This window comes from Vipera berus (genome assembly GCF_964194415.1).
Source record: "Vipera berus genome assembly, chromosome: 5".
Taxonomy (NCBI): Eukaryota; Metazoa; Chordata; class Lepidosauria; order Squamata; family Viperidae; genus Vipera; species Vipera berus.
Window position 1 is genome coordinate 79659855 of NC_138207.1, and position 20256 is coordinate 79680110.

General features: G+C 36.8%; 1 protein-coding gene across 2 annotated transcripts in view; it reads left to right on the top strand.

Annotated features, from left to right (window-relative positions):
* The window catches only part of PRKG1 (protein kinase cGMP-dependent 1), a gene marked incomplete at both ends in the record, with an annotated part of 886380 nt that overhangs the window by 752902 nt on the left and 113222 nt on the right, over positions 1–20256 (top strand). For both annotated transcript variants that reach the window (XM_081328338.1, XM_081328337.1), the window contains one exon: positions 15418–15483. In XM_081328338.1, the coding sequence (XP_081184464.1) occupies positions 15418–15483 (66 nt within the window). The remainder of the gene's footprint in view (positions 1–15417; positions 15484–20256) is intronic.

A 20256-nucleotide genomic window follows, 5' to 3' on the forward strand; every position in this document is an offset into this window, starting at 1 on the left:
GAACCAGTGATAACCATAATGAGAAATAAGTACATCATAGGATACCTAAATGGAGCAAGACTCATTACAAGTGAGTAACAGTTGCAAATGTCAATAACTTGAATTTCTGAGGATCAGCCATAAAGACAAATCCTAAAAAAATACCTGTTCTCACTAGATAGCTAAGCTTAAGGATTCATAGTAATGACTCTTTACTTTGTACCTGATTCTGCAATTTGAATTTAGCTTCTATTAAATATAATTATGTGTTTGTCCTTATGGAAATGATTAGGCTAGCTAGCCAAATTTTAGGCTAAATCTTTCAAACACACTTAAGTAAGATACTGGGGTTTTTTTTTTTAGCTTAGCCTATCCTAACTTGGCACTCTCCAGATATATTGAAAGTTGAAGTCCCAAATTTCTCAGAAGAAAATTTTAGGCATTGTAAATCAGCACTTCAGGTTAGGAAAGCTGCTGAGATGACTGCATGCATTAAAGACTTTTAATCTGATAACTGTACATAAAGAAATGGTAGACAGCTTTTCAGAATTGTGAATTCTGAATTTTCAGAGTTTTCTGGATTTCTGCTTTATCAGTTCTGACATGTATTATTTAAGATACCAAGAGGTTACCATTGCACAGCACAAATTAATGTAAAATGTTGCCAAGAAGCACATCCAGTGCAAATTTGTCTGTGAATTTTCCTATTTGAAATGCATGGTTATTGGAGACTTGTTGCTAAAAATGGTAACAAACAAAACCAGGGAAGTAAAATGTTTCCATTCTCCAAGTAGTTAAACTGAATTTTCAGATTATTACCGTGGAGGTCTCTTGAAGTACTACTATTGGGACCGATTGCAAAACTGACCTTTTGCAATTATAATACTTCAATAGCATGTTATGCACATTTGATGACAGAGAAAAGAGATTTTTTTTACTGCTGTTAAATTTATATTTATTCAGGATAGCCTTGCATTAAGCTGATTTTATCTCTGCTACTTTGGGGCTTGGTTGTCAGAATCCTAACTTGATGGAAACCTAAAAGTATACATCACTGAGATATGAAAAGCTCAGGTCCAATAAGCACTTTGAAGAGCATTTAGAATTGTATAATTGGACTTGTTTTTTTTAAGATACATTCAACTATTTGAAATATAGAAAACATTGAGATGAAGGTTTCTGTTTTTCCTGGTTTTTCTATTTATCAAGCGCTCTCTTGGTGATGTGCAAAAACCTGTACAAAAAACACTATATCCACATTAATAATATTTTATAGAGTAAAAGATGTCACTAAAATCAATAATTTTAATTTAAACCACAGTAAGGATGCAGTATAACAGGCCCATCTGATTAGTTGGAGATGGGAAATACACATGGAATTAAATCCAGTTTTAGACATTCTTAGGGTGGATCTATTAAAATGAATACCCCATAGCTAAGACTAATTCATTCCACTTAGTTTAGTTAGTTTATCAGAATGATAAGACTTGACCCAAACCATGGTTTTCCATTCAGGTTTGCAGTGTGTTTGTGGCCTCCACAGCTGGACAGGGACAATTGTGTTTCAAAATAAGTGCCAGTAAAATATCTTTGGGGACAATTACAGATAATCCTCAACTCTCTACTACAATCGAGCCTCAAATTTATGTTGCTAAGGGGGACAATTTGTTAAGTGAATTTTGCCCCATTTTATGACCTTTCCTGTCATAGTTGTTAAGTGAAGTGAAGTTATTAACACTTCTTTAAGTGTATCTGGCTTCCCCATTTACCTTGCTTGTAAGAAGGCCGCAAAAGGTGATCACATGACCCTGGGGCACTGCAGCCGTCGTAAATAAGAAACAGTGGCCAGATTGTTGGGGGCAATAAGCTGACTTTGTAAAAATGCCGCTTGGGGCCCCCCGAAAGCCCTAATAAGCAGGTATATACATAGAATGAAGGCTATTGCTAAGCACATTGAGCTTTAGATTGTAAACCACCCTGAGTCTTCGGAGAAGGGTGGGATATAAATGGGATTTTTTTAAAAAAGTGCCTGTATTTGGGGATTGTTGGAAGTGCAAAAAATGGTCTTAAAGACACTCGTTTTAGTGCTGTTGTAACTTTGGTCACTAAATGTACTGTTGTAAGTCAAGGACTACCTGTACTGTGGTTGAATTTAATATTGTTTTACTCTGTACCTGCTATTATACCTGGGCACTTTTTTCTTAGGTTTCTGCTTTCCTTGTTCTTGTCCTGTCAGTCAGTTTAGGCATGACACCCTCAGTAGATTTGGGCAGCTGGTTCCACTGATCTGATTACATCAACAAATATTCTTTAAAATCTAGTGACCCTCACAAAGTAATCAGATAAAACAGCACTGAGAATGCATGAGGTTGAGCAAAGGAAAAACTAAATAAGTTTTGGAAAAGTAGCCAAGAAAACAAATGGGCCAGGGTTAGATTTTTACAATGTTACTTTTGCTTGATTGATGCAGCAAGTGAGTAAGTGATACAAATTAACAAGCAAGATAGGTCAGATTTTAAAACCAACACCAATGACTTACACAAGCAACAGATTGGTGAGTCACCAGTACAGAAATGCATTCTGTAAGTGATGAAAATAGTTTTTAAATGTGCATTCTCTTAATCGTTCATTGTTGTTATGCCTTTTCTAATGTATTTCCAGATTGCCTACAGGTTTCATGAAGTGTAATTAGAAAGTTCTAAGCAGAATTCTTAATTTCTCAGTTTCTGACTTGACATCAAACAGCTTCAAAATTTCCTTGCATTTGGGTAGGGGGGGATGGGCAGATGCTTTTGTTCATTATGTATTAGTGCAGAGGTCTTTAAACTTGGCCCTTTTATGACTTGTGGACTTCAACTCCCAGAATTCCTCAGCCAGCATGCCTGGCTGAGCAATTCTGGGAGTTGAAGTCCACAAGTCATAAAATGGCCATGTTTGAAGACCCCTTTATTAGTGCTATGCAACACTTTACATTTAGTTGCAAATTATTGATTCAGAGCACAGGCATATTGCCAGGTATAATCTTACAGCTACATAATCTTGAAAATAGACACATCTACTTTCATGGGTCATGAACAAGTGCTGAGTTTATTATCTTCAGACAGGTGACTGTCTAATCTTTTCCTAAAAACCTTCAGTGATGAAGCACCTACAACTTCTGAAGGCATGCTGTTTCATTAGTTAATTATTCTCACTGCTAGGAAGTTTCTCCTTAATTCCAGATTGCACCTCTCCTTGATTCTTGTCTTTCCTCTGGTGCTTTGGAAAATAAGTTGACCACCTCTTCTTTGTGGCAGCCCCTCAAATACTGGAATACTGCTATCATGTCACCCTAGTCCTTCTTTCCTCTAGACTAGCCAACCCAAATCCTGCAACCATATGTTTTTGTCTCCAGGTCTTTAATCATTTTAGTTGCTCTTCTTCAGACTATTTTCCAATGTCTCAACGTCTTTTTTGAAATGTGGTGACCAAAACTGGATGCAATATTCAGGTGTGGTCTTACTAAGGATTTATAAAGCAGTACTAATACTTCATGTGATTTTGTTTCTGTGCCTCTGTTTAAACAACCAAGGATTGTATTAGCTTTTTTGGCTGCTGCCACACACTGCTGACTCATGTTTAAGTGATCATCCACTACGACTCTAAAGACCCTCTCACAGTTACTGTTTTTGAGACAGGTTTCACCTAATCTGTATTTCTATCTTTGGTTTTTCTTGCCTTTGCCTATCTTGCTTTTTTCCACATTAAATTTCATGTTGTTGGATAGGGTCCATTGTTCAAGTCAAGATATTTTTGGATCCTGAGTTTGTCTTCTAGGTTGTTGGTTATTCCTGTCAGTGCCATCTGCAAATTTGATGAGTTCCATTTCTGTTCCCTCATCTAAGTCATTTATGAAGATATTGAAGAGTACTGGGCCAATGACGGAACCTTGTGGTATCCCACTGCTTACTTCCCTCCATGTGGATGTAGTAACATTAAGGACTACTTGTTGAGTACGGTTTGTCAGCCAGTTACAAATCCCTCTTATGGTGATGCTGTCTATCCCACATTTTTCTACTTTACCAAGAAGTAGGTTGTGGTCTACTTTGTCAAATACCGTGCTGAAGTCTAAGTATAATATTTCCACAGAATTTCACTGGTCTACTAATTTACTCAGTTTGTCAAAGAATGAAATAAAATTGGTTTGGCACGATCTGTTTTTAACACACCCGTGCTGGCGACTAGTTAAAACTTTGTTTCTAGATGTTCACAGATCTGGTTTTTGCTTATTTTTCCCCAGTATCTTCCCAGGTATTGATGTCAGGCTGATTGGTCCGTAGTTTCCTGGGTCTGTTTTTTTCCCCTCCTGTTTTGAAGATGGGAGCTATTTTCCAGTCCCATGGTAGTTCCATGGTGCTCCAGGATGGTACAATGGTTTTGAGATAACATCTGCCAGCTCAGAACTCTGGAATGTAATCCATCAGGTCCTGGTGATTTATATTCATCAAGATCAGACAGGTGTTCTATTATTATTTTCTTGCTTATCTTAATTTTTATTTCTAGTCTATCTTTTACAGTTATGTTTTTGGTAGGTTTGGCTATAGTTTCTTTTTGTATGAAGACTGATGCAAAGAATGAGTTAAGCAGCTCTGCCTTCTCTCTACTGCTTGCTATTTCCTTGCCATCTTCTCTCTTTAGTAGACCAACTGTTTCCCTGACTTTTTCTTGTTTTTTATATGTTGAAAGAAACTTTTTTTTAATTATCTTTGACTTTAGTTGCAAGTCTTTGTTCATACATACCTTTTGGATGACAGTTGCCTAGACTGCAGCTCTTCCCTCTCCATCATTCTCATAGACTTCTATAAGCATCTAGTAAACAATTACTACAGGCTAAGATTTCAAAATTTAGAGTTGCTATAAGCATTTTAAATACTTGCACGAAATATGCTGCATAATTTTAAAAGTTTCCATTTTATATGCCTCTTTGTCTCCATTTATACTACCTCTGCCATGCAGTATTTAAGTATCATTTTTCTAGAGCTAATAGGAAAAAAATGTAGTTTGCCTATATTTGAATTATAATCTTTTTCAATGTTGCTCAATCCTATTTCCCCATTGATTATATTTAATGATGATGATGATGATGATGATGATGATGATGATGACGACAACAACAATAATAATTGGGTGATACCTTGGAGGTCATCTAGTTAAACCCCCTGCTCAGGCAGGAAACCATATACCATTTCAGAAAAATGGTTCTCCAGCCTCTTCTTAAAAACTTCCAGTTTTGGAGCATTCACAATGTCTAGAGGCAGGTTGTTCCACTGGTTAATTGTTCCGACTCAGGAAAATTCTCCTTAGTTCTAGGTTGCTTCTCTCTTTAATGGCTATCATTAAGGGTTTCCTTAATGGCTATCATTAAAGGTTATCATTAATGGCTATCAGGGTTTCCTTAGACTGACATAGTGGCCTAAGGGTCAAGATGTTCCCTACCACTCAAAAGGTTGAGAATTCAATTCTAGGTAACAGAAGATGTTTCTCTTCTAGGACTCAAAGAAAAAAATATCTACTGCGAACTTCACAGGGGAGTCAGGAAGGGCATCCATCAAGTAAATGCTCAGCTCCATCCAGTCGCCCCAGCTCTACCCTAAATAGGAACTACAGGGTCATAAAAATGAAGTTAAGGATTTCCTTGTCCCACAACCTATTTATTTATTTCCCAGGACTCATTAGAATTCCCTCTTCTGTCTGCAACATATTAATAGTGCCTCTAGGGAAAGAGAATATCATTGACATGAATGTAATCTTTGGGGTTTTTTTGAAGTTAAACAAACCTTTTCTGTGTGTGTGCTTTTCTATCTATATCTGGATAATCTACATCAGTTCAGCTATCTTTGTGCAAGTGTCTTGCTTTTACATATCTGACTCCTGTTGCTAACCTTTTGTTAGTATTGCCTCAACACCTCTTATTTAAAATGCCTCCACCCTTTTCATTCTCAGGCTATAGCCCAGGCATAATTGAAAAGCAGATTGAACCTGCAGTTTTGCTTTGCAAAGGCAAAGCAAAAGTCATGGTGGAATTTCTATACTGCTTTCTCAGTGCTTTTTCAAGTATGGTAATATTATTTCTTTTCTTCCCATTGCTTTTAATGGGAGGGAAAATAATAACCAGGATATGTTTTATTTCCAGGGACTGGCATAATATCCCCTGATTCTGATAGACCCTGGAGATCTAAATTCTCCCCCAATGAACTATAGACATTCCATTTGTTCTCCATTGTAGATAGGTCTACTGCTGTTTATGGAGACTTAGGCTTAGTTGGGTTTCTCTGTACATTTATATCTGCAGCATCACAGCCTGAGTTTCCAGTAAGTGCCTTTCTGCTAATAAGCAAATCATCTTGTTTACTTTCTCATTAAATTCCTTCAAGAACTTGCTTCGTGGGGAAATCTGTTGCAGCTCGCTGCTCAGCTTTAAAGAAAGAAAAAACTATGTAACAAATATGCAGTGTAAATCATCATTTTTAGTTTCCTGTTTTCATCTTGCCTTTCTAAAAAAACCTTTCCTGATTTGCTTTTTATATCACTTGATTAGCTTCTCTAAAATTCTAAATAATTCTATTTATCGATTTGAAACCAATTCATCCAATATTATTTTTAATACAAAAACAACTTCTATTGAGTGTTTGTAGATTAGATTACAAGAAAGCATAATCTGAGGGAAGAAAATTGGTAAAGAATAACATCAATGCCTATATTTGACTGAAGCATTATCAATTAATATAAAGGAGTGTTTGTGTATATTTCACATCACATATTGATAGGAAGGAAGGAAGGAAGGAAGGAAGGAAGGAAGGAAGGAAGGAAGGAAGGAAGGAAGGAAGGAAGGAAAGAAAGAAAGAAAGAAAGATGGAATATATATTTTGTATGATGTTAAATTAATTTTAAAAATGAAAGAGACAAAATCTAAAACTACCTGCAAGTATTAAAATGTGAACTTTCATGGATGCTATTTGAAATTCACAAGGGTGTTAGTTAGTTTCTGGAATAACTAAATCCTCCATCCTGATCAGTATAAAACCTCAGGGGTCAGCATAAAACCTCTGATAGCAGAAATCACCTCACAACTTCAAGAGATATTGCTAGTACTTAAAAATAAACAGAGGATATATATTCTCCATGACATCCTCAGGAAATGATGGGACACTGCTGAATCCCTGTGTGTAGACTGTAAATAGGGTGGATGCAGGATAATCCAGAGAAAAGAAAAATGCGTTTTGTGAGAATCTATAATTTCAGCTATATCTGCCTTTCTCATGTGAGAGTACTTATTCCTAAAATAAGTAAGTGTGGTATACCACAAGGCAGGTGCCATGATAGAGAAGGTACCAGATGCCACTACCATGACCAGTGTCAAGCACAGGAACTCAGGAGTTCAAATGAATATAGGCTTATTGTAAGCTAATGTTCTTTACAAAATCTGAACTACTAACAGTTAAAGCAAATTGGCGGCAAATAAGAGTCAATGGAATTCAAGGTGGGTTGGACTTAGATCTCTTGCGGGTGCAAAGGGACTTGAGACTGATGACACATTTGACCCCTCCCTCTGGCTCAGCCTGGTCATTACACCTAATGTCTCCTGGGTCCATCACATGAGGTTGTTTAATAGAAGAGACTGTTCTTGGAAAGGGTATAGCAGCTGTAATGGGGAAAGAGTTCTTGGCCACAACTATCACATGCTCTTGAAGCAGAAGCTGTGAGTCTAAGGCATATAGTCAGCCCTCCAAGGTATTCCACACCAGGAACTCAAAATCATGAATACATAGTATCTTTAAAATAAGATTACAGTAACAGAACCTCTGAAAGGACTTCCCCTCCCCCCCCTCCGTCTTTAGATTCCAGAGAACCAGTGAATATAAATTCTGAGATGCTTTCTCCATGCCTATTCATGTTTTGGCTGAGATTTCGCTTATCATACCGGCTCTTTTTGCCATTTCTCAACGTTATTCTCATTATGTCTAGGAGGGGTCCATTCTGACTTATTCTCAAATATTTATTTATTTATTTACTCACTCACTTACTTATTTACTTATCTATTGACCTGTCTATTTATCATATTTAAGAACAACCCATCTCACTAGTGCACAGAGGGACACTGGGTCATGTGGAATAAAATATTAAAAGCATAAAAACAGCATATAAAAATTTTAAAAGGCAAATTTCTTCAATTACATTTCTACTTTGGGGTCAGATTTCTCTTGTAATCCTGAGAAGTATTTGAATGTGGGCTTATGACAGTAAAGTATGGTCCGAATCATTTATAACAATTAAGAAACTTGGTAAGTGTTTTCCACTTGCTGTACAGGTCTAGATGCATCCTGTTTTTTGTTTTCTGTTGCAATGTATGTATTTTCTAGATTTTGGTTCCTTCTCAGGTCCTATCAGATGGTTTCCCTTCTTCCCCCCCCCCTTCTGCCTACTAGGTTTTCCCATTTCAAAATTAAACTCATGCTTACAGGGTTTCTCCGAGTCTTCCTGGAATATTGCAGAAAATATAACTGGAGAGCCAAGAAATTGCAGAGTATTAATCTTAGTTTAAAGGGTTTCTCCATTTGTCATTTTTTCAGATTGCAAAGATGTGATTTCCATGGTGTTCAAGGGCATGCAATATACACAGAAGTTTATTTGCTGCATTGATTTATATAACTGCCCTACTCAGGACTTTATATGAGTCCTAGTCCAATTCCTATCAAGAATCAATCTACTTTCTATTTTATTTTATTTATTTTTTGCAGCTTTTCCTTAGTCTCACTAGATATGGCAATACATTAAGAAGTGGCAAGGCATAGACTTCAAATACAAATATTGCTTCATTTTAGACATCACCACTCTATAGAGTTTATTTATGATTTTAATTTGCTTGCAAAATTTTTAGAACTGGATTTTCAGCACAACTGAAAGAAAAAGATAGCAAACAAACTTTTCCCCAAAAAACTGGTTTTTACCCCAATTATGAAGTAGCATTCAAGCATGAGTTCAGTTAATTATCCAGATAAACAGAAAGGTTACGATATTAAATTGCTTAATCTGAAATACTTTGCAACCTTAGCTAAGGACCCTTTGGGAAGAAAGCTTACATAACTTCACACTGGGAGATTAAAAAAAATGGCACAAGTAATTGAGCTAATGAACTAAGTTCTTTATTTAGCAAGTTAAAAAATATCATACAGCTAAATGTGAAGATTTCCCCTGTCCGGTCATGTCTGACTCTATGGGGTGATGCTCATCTCTGTTTCCTAGCCATGGCAGCCAGAGTTGTCCGAAGATGCTTCCATAGTCATGTGGCCATCATGACAGTATGCCAAGGAACTCTGTTACCTTCCCAGTGAAGTGGTACCTATTGATCTACCCACATTTGCATGCATTCAATCTGCTAGGTTGGCAGAAGTTGGGGCAAAAATGGGAGCTCTGTCGTGCAGCGCTTGGTCCCAGGCTGTCAGCTTTCCAGCTCACAAGCTCAGAGTCTTTAAGCAATAGCCATCACACCCCGAGTATAAAAAGTAACATACTGTATAACAAATATGGTCTAAAGGCAGAGAATGGATTCTTTGGGGCAAGATGTGCTTTCAACCCTGTTTCTGCCACAGTGACAATATTAGGGATAGAGATAGGAAAGTTGAAGTTTAGTGTGGAAGACATATCTGGTTTATTTTGTCTAATATATATGTCAGGCACAAGATAATGTGTTCCTCTTTAACACATGTAAAAGAAAAATAAATGCAGTTTGGCACTACAGCTTCTGTGATGTTATTCAGCAAAGTAAAATATCTGACAGCAGAGAGTTGCTAAAAAAAGGATCACATGACTAAATAATCATAAAAGAGATATTTTTAAAGCTTCTGATCTTGATGGCTGGCTGATGGTTATGAATTACATATCACTGTCATAATTTTCTCCTACTGTCTGTATAATCTGAATCTGATTTGGTGGATAAAACAATTAATATTGTCAGTTCAGGGATAGCCACCTGCTTTGCACAGATTGTGTACGACAGAAGACTGTGGCTTTACTGTCTTAATCAGGAGTTCATTTGAAGAGCTACAGTTAGCAGGGCTTCAGTGACAATAAAAATGTTAGAAAACATGGCATATGGTGTCATAAATTATATAGGTTAGTGCAGTAAATATAAAACTTTTTTTCCTTCACTGTTTCCTTACATGGTACCATATGGTACTCAGCAATGAGAACCTTGTCTTATAAAGTTTACAACTTCCATTACAATATAGTTTCAGACTGTGTTCTTCATTATTCTATTTTTTCATTGTTGTAGTGTCTTTCATAGTTGTGTAGTCGTAAGAGTGAATAGTATATCAATATTCTGTATTATAAGTTTTTTCCACCAAATTCTCTATTTCCCATAAAATTCCTACCTTTTTTTCTCTTCCAAGTTTGTTATTCACACACACAGACACACACATACACACACACACACACACACACACAGAGAGAGCATAGGTACACAAAACACACATGCACACACATCCTTCTGTACTGCTTCCTTTTGACAGGGGGGATGAATGAAGAATGTTAGCCATGGTGGCACAGTGGTTAGAATGCAGTATTGCAGTCTGACTCTTCCCGCAGCCAGGAGTTCAATCCTGGCCGTCTCAAGGTTGACTCAACCTTCCATCCTTCTGAGGTCAGTAAAATGATGACCCAGATTGTTGGGGGCAATATGCTGACTATGTAAAGCGCTTAGAGAGAGCTGTAAAAGCACTGTGAAGTGGTATATAAGTCTAAAGGTAAAGGTAAAGGTTCCCCCGCACATGCATGCTAGTCGTTTCCAACTCTAGGGGCCGGTGCTCATCTCCATTTCAAAGCCGAAGAGCCAGCGCTTGTCCGAGGATGTCTCTGTGGTCATGTGGCCGGCATGACTAGACACCGAAGGCGCACGGAACGCTGTTACCTTCCCACCGTAGTGGTCCCTATTTTTCTACTTGCATTTTTACGTGCTTTCGAACTGCTAGGTTGGCAGAAGCTGGGACGAGTAACAGGCGCTCACTCTGTTACGCGGCACTCGGGATTCAACCCGCCAAACTGCCAATCTTCTGATCGACAAGCTCAGCATCCTAACCCACTGAGCTACCGCGTCCCTTATATATAAGTCTAAGTAATATTATATATTCCCTGCAGGGTTACCCAAGACATGAAGACATGGCATATCAGACACAAATACATGCACTTAGCTAAAACCTCTTGTGCTATTTTAGTAGGGTTTGGGAAGAAAAATATATTCCTGATTCATATTTGCCTGGAGTTAGCGTTAGAAGATATTGGATATAGAAGTTAACATTAATAAGACATTATCTCAGTGTTCTGAGCTGTTAGAAGAATTTCTTCCCTTAGTTCTTTCCATGCTTTGGTCAAAATGCCAGATGCCATAATTCAGAGTTCAAAAGTTTTATTTAGCACACAAGGCAAAAGCATTTTACAGGCAGGTATAAACAACAGATCTAGCTTTAGATTTTACAAGTTTTACTTTCCTAGCCTAATTTCTCCCTTACTAATTGACGTGTTTTAACTCTGTTACTATGAGTGTAACATTTGCCCTTGGATTCCTTTCTAATCTACTGTAATGTACATTTCTCTCTTACTTCTGTATAATAGCAAAGCACCAACTTTTCTTCTTTAGTTTAGCTTTTTAATACAGGCAATCCTCTCGACTTACAACCACAATTGAGCCACAAATCTCTGTTGCTAAGTGAAACAGTTGTTAAGTGAATTTTGTCCCATTTTACAACCTTTCTTGCCACAGTGAATGCCTAGTGTCACCAAAGCTCAGTTTTACCATGGTCACATTATTTGAGTAAGATAGGATTGCTTATCTAAAGATACATACATATGTGATACACTTATCACATATGATATATAAGCAATGTATTTGCAAACTATCAAGATATCCCTATAAACTAATGCATAATATTTATAAAATTAATTGACCCGCTAACAAAAATGAAAACGATTTTGCTTTGTATTAGCTCATCCTAGTCTTTTCAGGACATGTAAGAACCTTCCCTCATTTCAAAGTTCACTTATTATTGGAGGAAAATACACATTCCTTTTAGTGATTATGGTAAATGCAAAATCCGACATTATTATTATTATTAGTAGTAATGTGCTGGACCAGTATACGTATATTCAGCTGCTCCATTTTATATCTAGTTTAGGAATTCAGAACTGTATTAGTGTATTCAGCATTTACAGGGTTAATACAACACTCTTAGTAGCATTGTATGTAAGAACATTTAGCATTTACAGGGTTAAACGTTATTTCCTCAAGAGATGCCTTATGGGAAATGTAGTCTAACTGTTTTGTGAATACCATACTTTCTAGTTAAGTGGGTGGAGCTTTCACAGTTGATTACAGGATTTCCTGGCTGTGTGCCAAGTGGGTTACCTCTTTGTTCTAACCAACTATGCAACACCCATGACTACAGCTGTAATGTCCAGTATAGCTGGAATGGGGAAATCACTCCTTTTTTACCTATGAAAATGGACAGAAATGTTTGTACCGGACTAGTCCACAGCAAAGTAAGTTTTGCCTTGATTATCTGGAAATAAAACCTTTCTAAACCACCTGTTTTCATTGAGTTATACTGAATGATTCCTGAAATTATAAAGCATCTTGATTTTAGGAGTGAAAACAGTAAAAAAGGGAGTGATTTCCCCATTCCAGCTATACTGGACATTACAGCTGTAGTCATGCGTGTTGCATAGTTGGTTAGAACAAAGAAGAAGTAACCTGCCTGACACATAGCCAGGAAATCCTGTAAACAACTGTGAAATCTCCACCCACTTAACTAGAAAGTATAGTATTCACAAAACAGTTAGACTACATTTCCCATAAGGCATCTCTTGAGGTAATAAGGTTTAACCCTGTAAATGCTAAATGTTCTTACATACAATGCTACTAAGGGTGTTGTATTAACCCTGTAAATGCTGAATACACTAACACAGTTCTTAATTCCTAAATTGGATATAAAATGGAGCAGCTGAATATATACTGGTCCAGCACAAGTAATCCAGTTTATTTATTGATTTTTCAATTGCCAAATGTTAAAATGATCTAATTACATTGAAGCATTTTCCAACAGTTTGTATGAATCATTAACCAATTCTGCCTTTTTTTAAGCTTAAACATTCTTTCGATCATATCAAACAATTTCAGTTTCATAGTGAAGAATATTATGTCATTTTTCTAAGGAACTAGGAAATTGCTCAGCTAGAGAGGAACATAACAAAAAATGGTAGGCATACTTGTTTAAATCTTCTTGCAGATTGGCAAGGGTTAGTTTAAATAAAAGAAATAAATAAAGTAGATGCACATATGAAGGATTTGTTGTTGTCAGCTGATACTACTGCTCCCATGGGGTTTACAAGATGCTTTGCTTTCATTTTCCAGTGATACATAGGAGAGACCTCGAGAGCAGCTGTGACCTTTTCCAAGCCTAGAGATTTTAAATGGAAAGGTCTGTAAAATTCCAAAGCAAGTATAGTACATAGGGAAGAGTCTGTGGACAGAAGCAAACAGCAGTTTCTTTCCAGGAGAAAAATGGTAGACCTGACCTCATTGTCATGGGTTATTCAGACAGTGACAGCGATTCTGAGAATGGATTTTACCTCTCTGGAAGTAGTGATGAAGAATACAATCTTGAAACTGGAAAAAATTCAGAGTTAGTAATTGCCAAATTGCATTTTCATAGTGTTTTTAAGCTAGGCTGTAGCACTGGATCTGTCTGAAGGGCTGCATTATAACAAATATTTGGATTAATCTAATACAAAGACTGACTGCATGCTTACGTTTTGTATAATTTATCACATTTTAACCTACTGGTATTAATCTTGAGAGGCATAACTAAATAAGATAAAAACCAAACATGGTTTTCTATGGTGAGAAGCGATTTGATCAGATCTGGAGTTGTGTGTGGTTGCAGATGTACTGATGGTATATTTATTATATATTTTTAAAAAATCATTGTTATGCCAATAGGAGTGATACTGCATTTTGATATATAATTCCATAACAAATTGTATATTTCCACATAATGTCAATTTATTTGTTCAAGGGAAAGTGTAAAGAATCCTCTGTCGGTTGAACAATATTTCTATATAAAATAATAGCTTCCTGATAAACATTGCAAATAATCCGTGAATAGCATATAGTTTCCTGATAAACACTGCAAATAATCCTTGAAGAGCATAATAGGAATATTGTGATAGTGTTACTGGAGCAACGTAGGCACTTTTTAAAGGGATAAGTCTCTATATGTCCATATATAACAAGATTTAAAGAATTGATTTTTTTTTCCAAATATGATGGAAAATACAGCTTCCAACGATTGTTGCATTATTGGAAGCCAGCTGTCCATGACTTTTTCATGGTTGGTTTTTTTTTGCCTATTTTATATTTCTTTGTTTTTTCCTGAACAGGCATTTGCTGTTCTGTGCAAAACTCAAAACCCAGTTAGAAAATGGAAAGTCATAAGATTTTCCTCTATTGCCTTCTCTCTCTTCTAGAATGCATTCTAGCACATGTTCTGACTAATTGTCTGGGCAACAGGGCTCACTTCAAAAGAAAACACTAAGCTAGAATCATTTATTGTTTTGATTATGTAACAAAACCCATGGCCCTACATGCCACTACATTAGGTAAATTAAAAAGTTACTACATTTTCCTTTGGAACATGCTTATTTGTGTCTTCAAAGTATCATAAAAAGTTGGTGTCCTCAAAGCTACATAATTTGGTGAAAGACTAAAATTTTAAAACAACTTCTTGCGGAAAGTTTTGTCCATCCAGTACAGTACAGTACATACTTGAAGATTTCTTTTCTTTATATAATTGGAATTCATATCAAACTGAAACCTATGTGGGGATGCATGAGGAAAAACAAGAAAACACATTAGAAGCCATTTATTATTTTCTGCACACACCCATCTTCTGAACAGAGTTGGTCCACATTAATTAGTCTTCTCCCATCTAATGTAGCTTGATTCATTAATTGTTTGCTTTGCTTTTCTCTATTTATAGAAATGATAGATTATGTTGACGTCATTATATCCACACTTCTTCGGTGACCCGTATTAATATATAAATGGTCTGCTTCTGCTAAATGAATTGCCAAGTGAGAAAAGGATGAATGAAATGATCTTATGAAAAAGCATTAAAATGCTGGAGCATTTCTACTGGGGAAATGGCTATTGTGTCGATAATGTTTTGTAAACATTTCCCAAGAGCAACAACATTAGAATAGCATTATTTGTTAACGGTTTAAAGTATGATGTATCAGTAAAGATAATTCTCATTTGCAAGATGCATTTGTGTCCTAATGTTGTATAGTACTATAGAGATAACTGCCTGGCCATTTTGTGTAAAATGTATGGTGTTGTCCTTTCAGGGAAGATGTCAGAACGGCTAATGTTATTAGTGCGGAGCCTGTGACGTGTCTTGTCATCGACAGAGAGTAAGTATGCTACTTTTTAGCATTGATACTAATTATCTCAAACTGCCATTCACCTTAATTGTGCTGAGCAACTGACCTTGTTTAATCTTTGAAGATTTGGGGGGGAAATATTTTATTGAGCTGGTCTTGAGGTCAAATAGACACCCAGTTGAGTCACTGTTGAGTCACTGTTTATTAGATGTATTTGATAATGACTCCAGTTTGACAAGAAACATAAAAATGCATGGAAGGTACAGTGGAGGAATATTCGTAGCTTTTATCTGAATCTGAAATAATTCAAGGTTTCTTTCTTCTGAGGTATCAAAATTCTCAGTTCCCAGTTCAGTCATTGCTTTTTGTCTGTTCCAAACATGCTTGGGATATGAATAAAAACACTTGATTAGTTACCGCTGAACAGTTAACATTTCTATTGTTTTAGCTGCTGCACACTATGAAGGCATTATGGTGTTACTAAGTGAGTGAGCTATCATTTAACCTACAACAGGTTGGATGTGCTATGTTTCATTTTTTCCCCCTTCCCCTCTATTTCAAATTAGCTAGGCTGTAAATAACCTCTTTTAATGAAAATTTCAAATTTAAAGCTTACATAGAAATGAAAGGAAGAATTACATTTGACTGTCTTAGAGAGATTCATGAGTAAACAACCATATCATTTTTTCTATAAAACTATTTTTTTATGTAAAAGCATAGTTATTTATGCTTCATCTATATAGAAAAGATGATAGAGATAGAAAGAAAGAAAGAGAGAGAGAGAGAGAGAGAGAGAGAGAGAGAGAGAGAGAGAGAGAGAGAGAGAGAGAGAGAGATGAGAGATCGACAGGGGTTGACAATATCCTTTACAATAATTTATATTTACTGAAACGTTTCCTACAATATGTATGGAAATATCCAGTATTTAGTTTGTGACCCACTGAAATTAAAGTAAAAATTTACAAAAAATTGGAACTGTTAAAATTGCCAACATCTTAAGTGATACAGTTTTCTGTATTATAAAACAGCCATTAAAATATACACATTTATAGAAGAGAATTAATGAATGTCAGACATTTTATTGAGATAAATATATTTAAATAATTATTCGTATTTGAATAATCTGCAAATATTTTAACACTGGAATTTACAAGGACAATTTAAGGAAGACAAAACAATGACAAAAAGGAAGAGTTAATTCAGGATTAGTGCTTACTTATGGGATAATTCATCTCTAATTTTATGGGATCAACTGACTATATTTTTCTTTTGCTGCTGACAATGTCCTTGTAGTATCAAGTAGGTGTAAATATAACCTCTAAGACTGAAGATAATCTTCTATTGCATGCCAAAGAGTTCAACATTGTGCAATTGAATATGACTGCAATAATGCTATTTATAGTGAATGTGTTTTCAGTTGTATTGTGACCCTAGAGTTTCTGACTTTGTTATCAGCATAACTGTTTCCAGCTCTCAACTAACTATATACATGAAACTAACTGGAATAACTTGTAAATTAGTGGAAACTTTGTAGGTTTTGTTAAAACGTTCACACTTAAAGCCTTAGTGAATGGTTTCTATCAATATCTTTGCAGGTCAATAACTTAGACATGTTACCTTGAAGCTATTGATATTTTCGCATAAATCCCATAAATCTGTGTGCCTGTATGTGGGTGTGCATGCCTTTAAGAAGTTTTTGACTCCTGGCAACTGTCGCAACAAGTCCCTGAAGTTTTCTTGGAAAGGCTTTTTGGAAGTGGTTTCTCAGCGCCTCCTTCCTTGGGCTGAGAGAGACTAATTGGCCCAGGGTCATCCAGCTAGCTTTGTGTCTAAGGTGAGACTAGAACTCACGGTCTCCTGGTTTATAGCCTGATGCCTTATCTACTATACCAAATTGGCTGCAATCTCAAGCTTAAGTTTGACAAACCTCATTATCTAGAGCTTCTTCTGTAGAACTTTACTGTGTTTTCTGCCACAAAGATTTAAAGGAAAATTAGACAAATTCATGGTTGATCAGTGACTATTCATCATGAAGGCTGCATGCAACCAACAGTTTTAGAGGTTCGAATACCACTGGTCAAGTAGCACTAAACAGCAAATACCTGCTTCTACATTTGGGGGTGGTGGTGTGTGTGTCTTCATTTTGAAGAGACCTTCTTGTTTTCATGAATGCAAGCCAATTCTTTTTCTGGCCAAACCTGGCATGAACTTTCATAATCTGGCCAGGTTACAGACCACATAGGGATAATATTGTGTAAAACATTAGTGCTGTAGGAAAAGAGCTGTATGGCAAAAATAAGGACAAGTCTGGTAGCACTTTTTATGACTATCGTATTTTATTAATATGGGGCCCAATGCTCAGGTCTGTCAAAATCCTTCCGAATTTGAGTTTATCTTCCAAAGAATTAGCAATTCTTCCATCTCCCCAGCTTTATGTCATCCAGAAATTTGATGAGTGTTCCTTCAATCCCCTCATCTAGGTCATTTATGAAAATGTTGAAGAGCACTGGGCCCAAGATAGAACCCCACTGCATAATTATCTAGATATAGTTCCATCAAGGACTATTTGCTGAGTGCAGTTGACTGGCCATGAGTTACCATGAGATTTTGGGAAAAACTTTGGAGTAGATACTATAGTTTATTATGTCCTATCAACAGGACATTAAGAGGCTTATCTCTCACATTGCTGAGCAGTTCTGTGTCAATACAAGACACAGAACTTTACCAGTTTATGAGAAAAATTCTTTCTTAATTTACTTATTCACTCTGTTTTCAGTAACATCAATTCCTATCCATTTTCCTCTAGTCATTCTAAACACTTAGTTGTTGAAATAACAAGCACATTATATTTATGGAATAAATAGTATCTTCACAGCAATTATAAATATATTTTGACCACTCTTTCTTTCTACAGTTACTTCATATTACTCTTCCTTCTATAATCTATCCTGTCTAATCATCAAAACCATAAGTCACAAGTTCATTGTTTTCATTTGTATGCACAAAGTTCATTGAGCCCTGTGGCGCAGTGGTTAAAATGCAATATTGCAGGCAAATTCTGCCCACAGCCTGGAGTTTGATGTGATGGGGCTCAAGGCTGACTCAGCCTTCCATCCTTTTGAGGTTGCTAAAATGAAGACCAGATTGTTGCAAATAATGCTTGCATTATAAACTGCCCAGACTGTGCTCTAAAGTGCTATGGGGTGATATATAAATCTAAATGCTATTGCTATTGCTATAAGAGGCTTCCAGTAGCAATAAATGTAGTTAATGTATTTTGTTTAATGAAATAAGTTAAAATATTCATTTCAGCAAAGACTAACAGCTTCCCCAACCATTCTTCCATATTGGGTGCTGCCAATTCTTCCCAACTCTGTGCATACAGTACTCTTGCTGCTGTGATCTTATATTGAAATAATTTTCCACAGCTTTTTTTTACTAATTGTTTATCCATTAATCTTAAAAGGAAAAGTTCTGGCCACATTCACTAAACCCTGAAGCCCAACACTGCCCAGCAGATCCCAGTCATGAAAGCCAGACCAGCATAAAACTGGTGTTGTTTTTCTTATGCCCTTCCTGGGGCAGGTTGAAGCAAAGGTAATACATAATTCATGCAGAGATCCTGATAGCAATTGAAGCGAAATTACACATGTTGGACAAGAAAAAAGCCACATGACCAGTGACCTTACTTTGCTGGAAGAGTCCAGCTGGCTATTCTTATAAGAACATGAATAATAAATAAGAACATGAATAATAAAAAAATCTTATGAATAATGATTTTGTAATTAATGAATTATGAATTAAATCATTATCATTAAATATTGATTCATAATTGTTCCATTGTGAACTACGTTCCTATTCTCTATACTCCTGCTAACCTTGAAATGCAGGAAATGATCAGTACACCACAGCTAAGATGGTTTATGTAGTACAAAAAAACCCCTTCCCCATACAGAAATGGATATACATGGGGGGGGCTGTGTGTGGGTGAGGAATACACACACACTCACACACGCACCTACGCATGCATGCATGCATGCAAACATCCTAGTCTCCTCTTCCTCATATTCAAAGTCATGGCAATATATTTCAGCCTTTCCAAAATCAGATCTATTGGATAAGACAAAGGTGGCCATGGAGGCATCACTCTCTGATCAGTGAGCTCCTATGAAAAGCAATGATTGCAGCATGACCCCAAAGTTTATCAACTAGATTTTTTTTCCATCAAGAATTTAGTACAGACTGATTTTCACAAGTGGGGACAGTCGAGAGTGAGAACATGGAATTGAGTAGAAGCTGGCCGGAAGGATCAAGACTGAGTTTATTGTTAGATGGAGGGGCACAATGGCTCAGTGGTTAAAGACACTAAGCTTGTCAGCTGAAGAGCTGGTAGCCCAGGTTCGAGACCCAAATTCTGCATAATGGGGTGAACTCCCATTAGTCCCAGCTTCTACCACTTACTGGTAGGAGTTTGAAAGCATGCAAATGCAAGTAGATTAATAAGTACCAGTTCAGTGGGAAGGTAACAACATTCCCTGCACCTTTGCCATACAGCAGACATGTCAAACACAAGGCCCAGGGGCCAGATCCAGCCCGCGAAGTGGTTTCATGCGGCCCGCGAAGCCATCCTGGAAACAGTGAGGGAACGGCCCCCACTGCCTTGGCCCTGGCCCAGAGACCCTCCTCCTGCCAGAGACCCTCAGATCTCTCCCACTCCTGCCCGGGCCCCCATAGGCACCCTTGATGCGAATGATGTAGAGCTGGCCATGCCCACCCAGTAGGCCATACGCACTTTAGCCACGC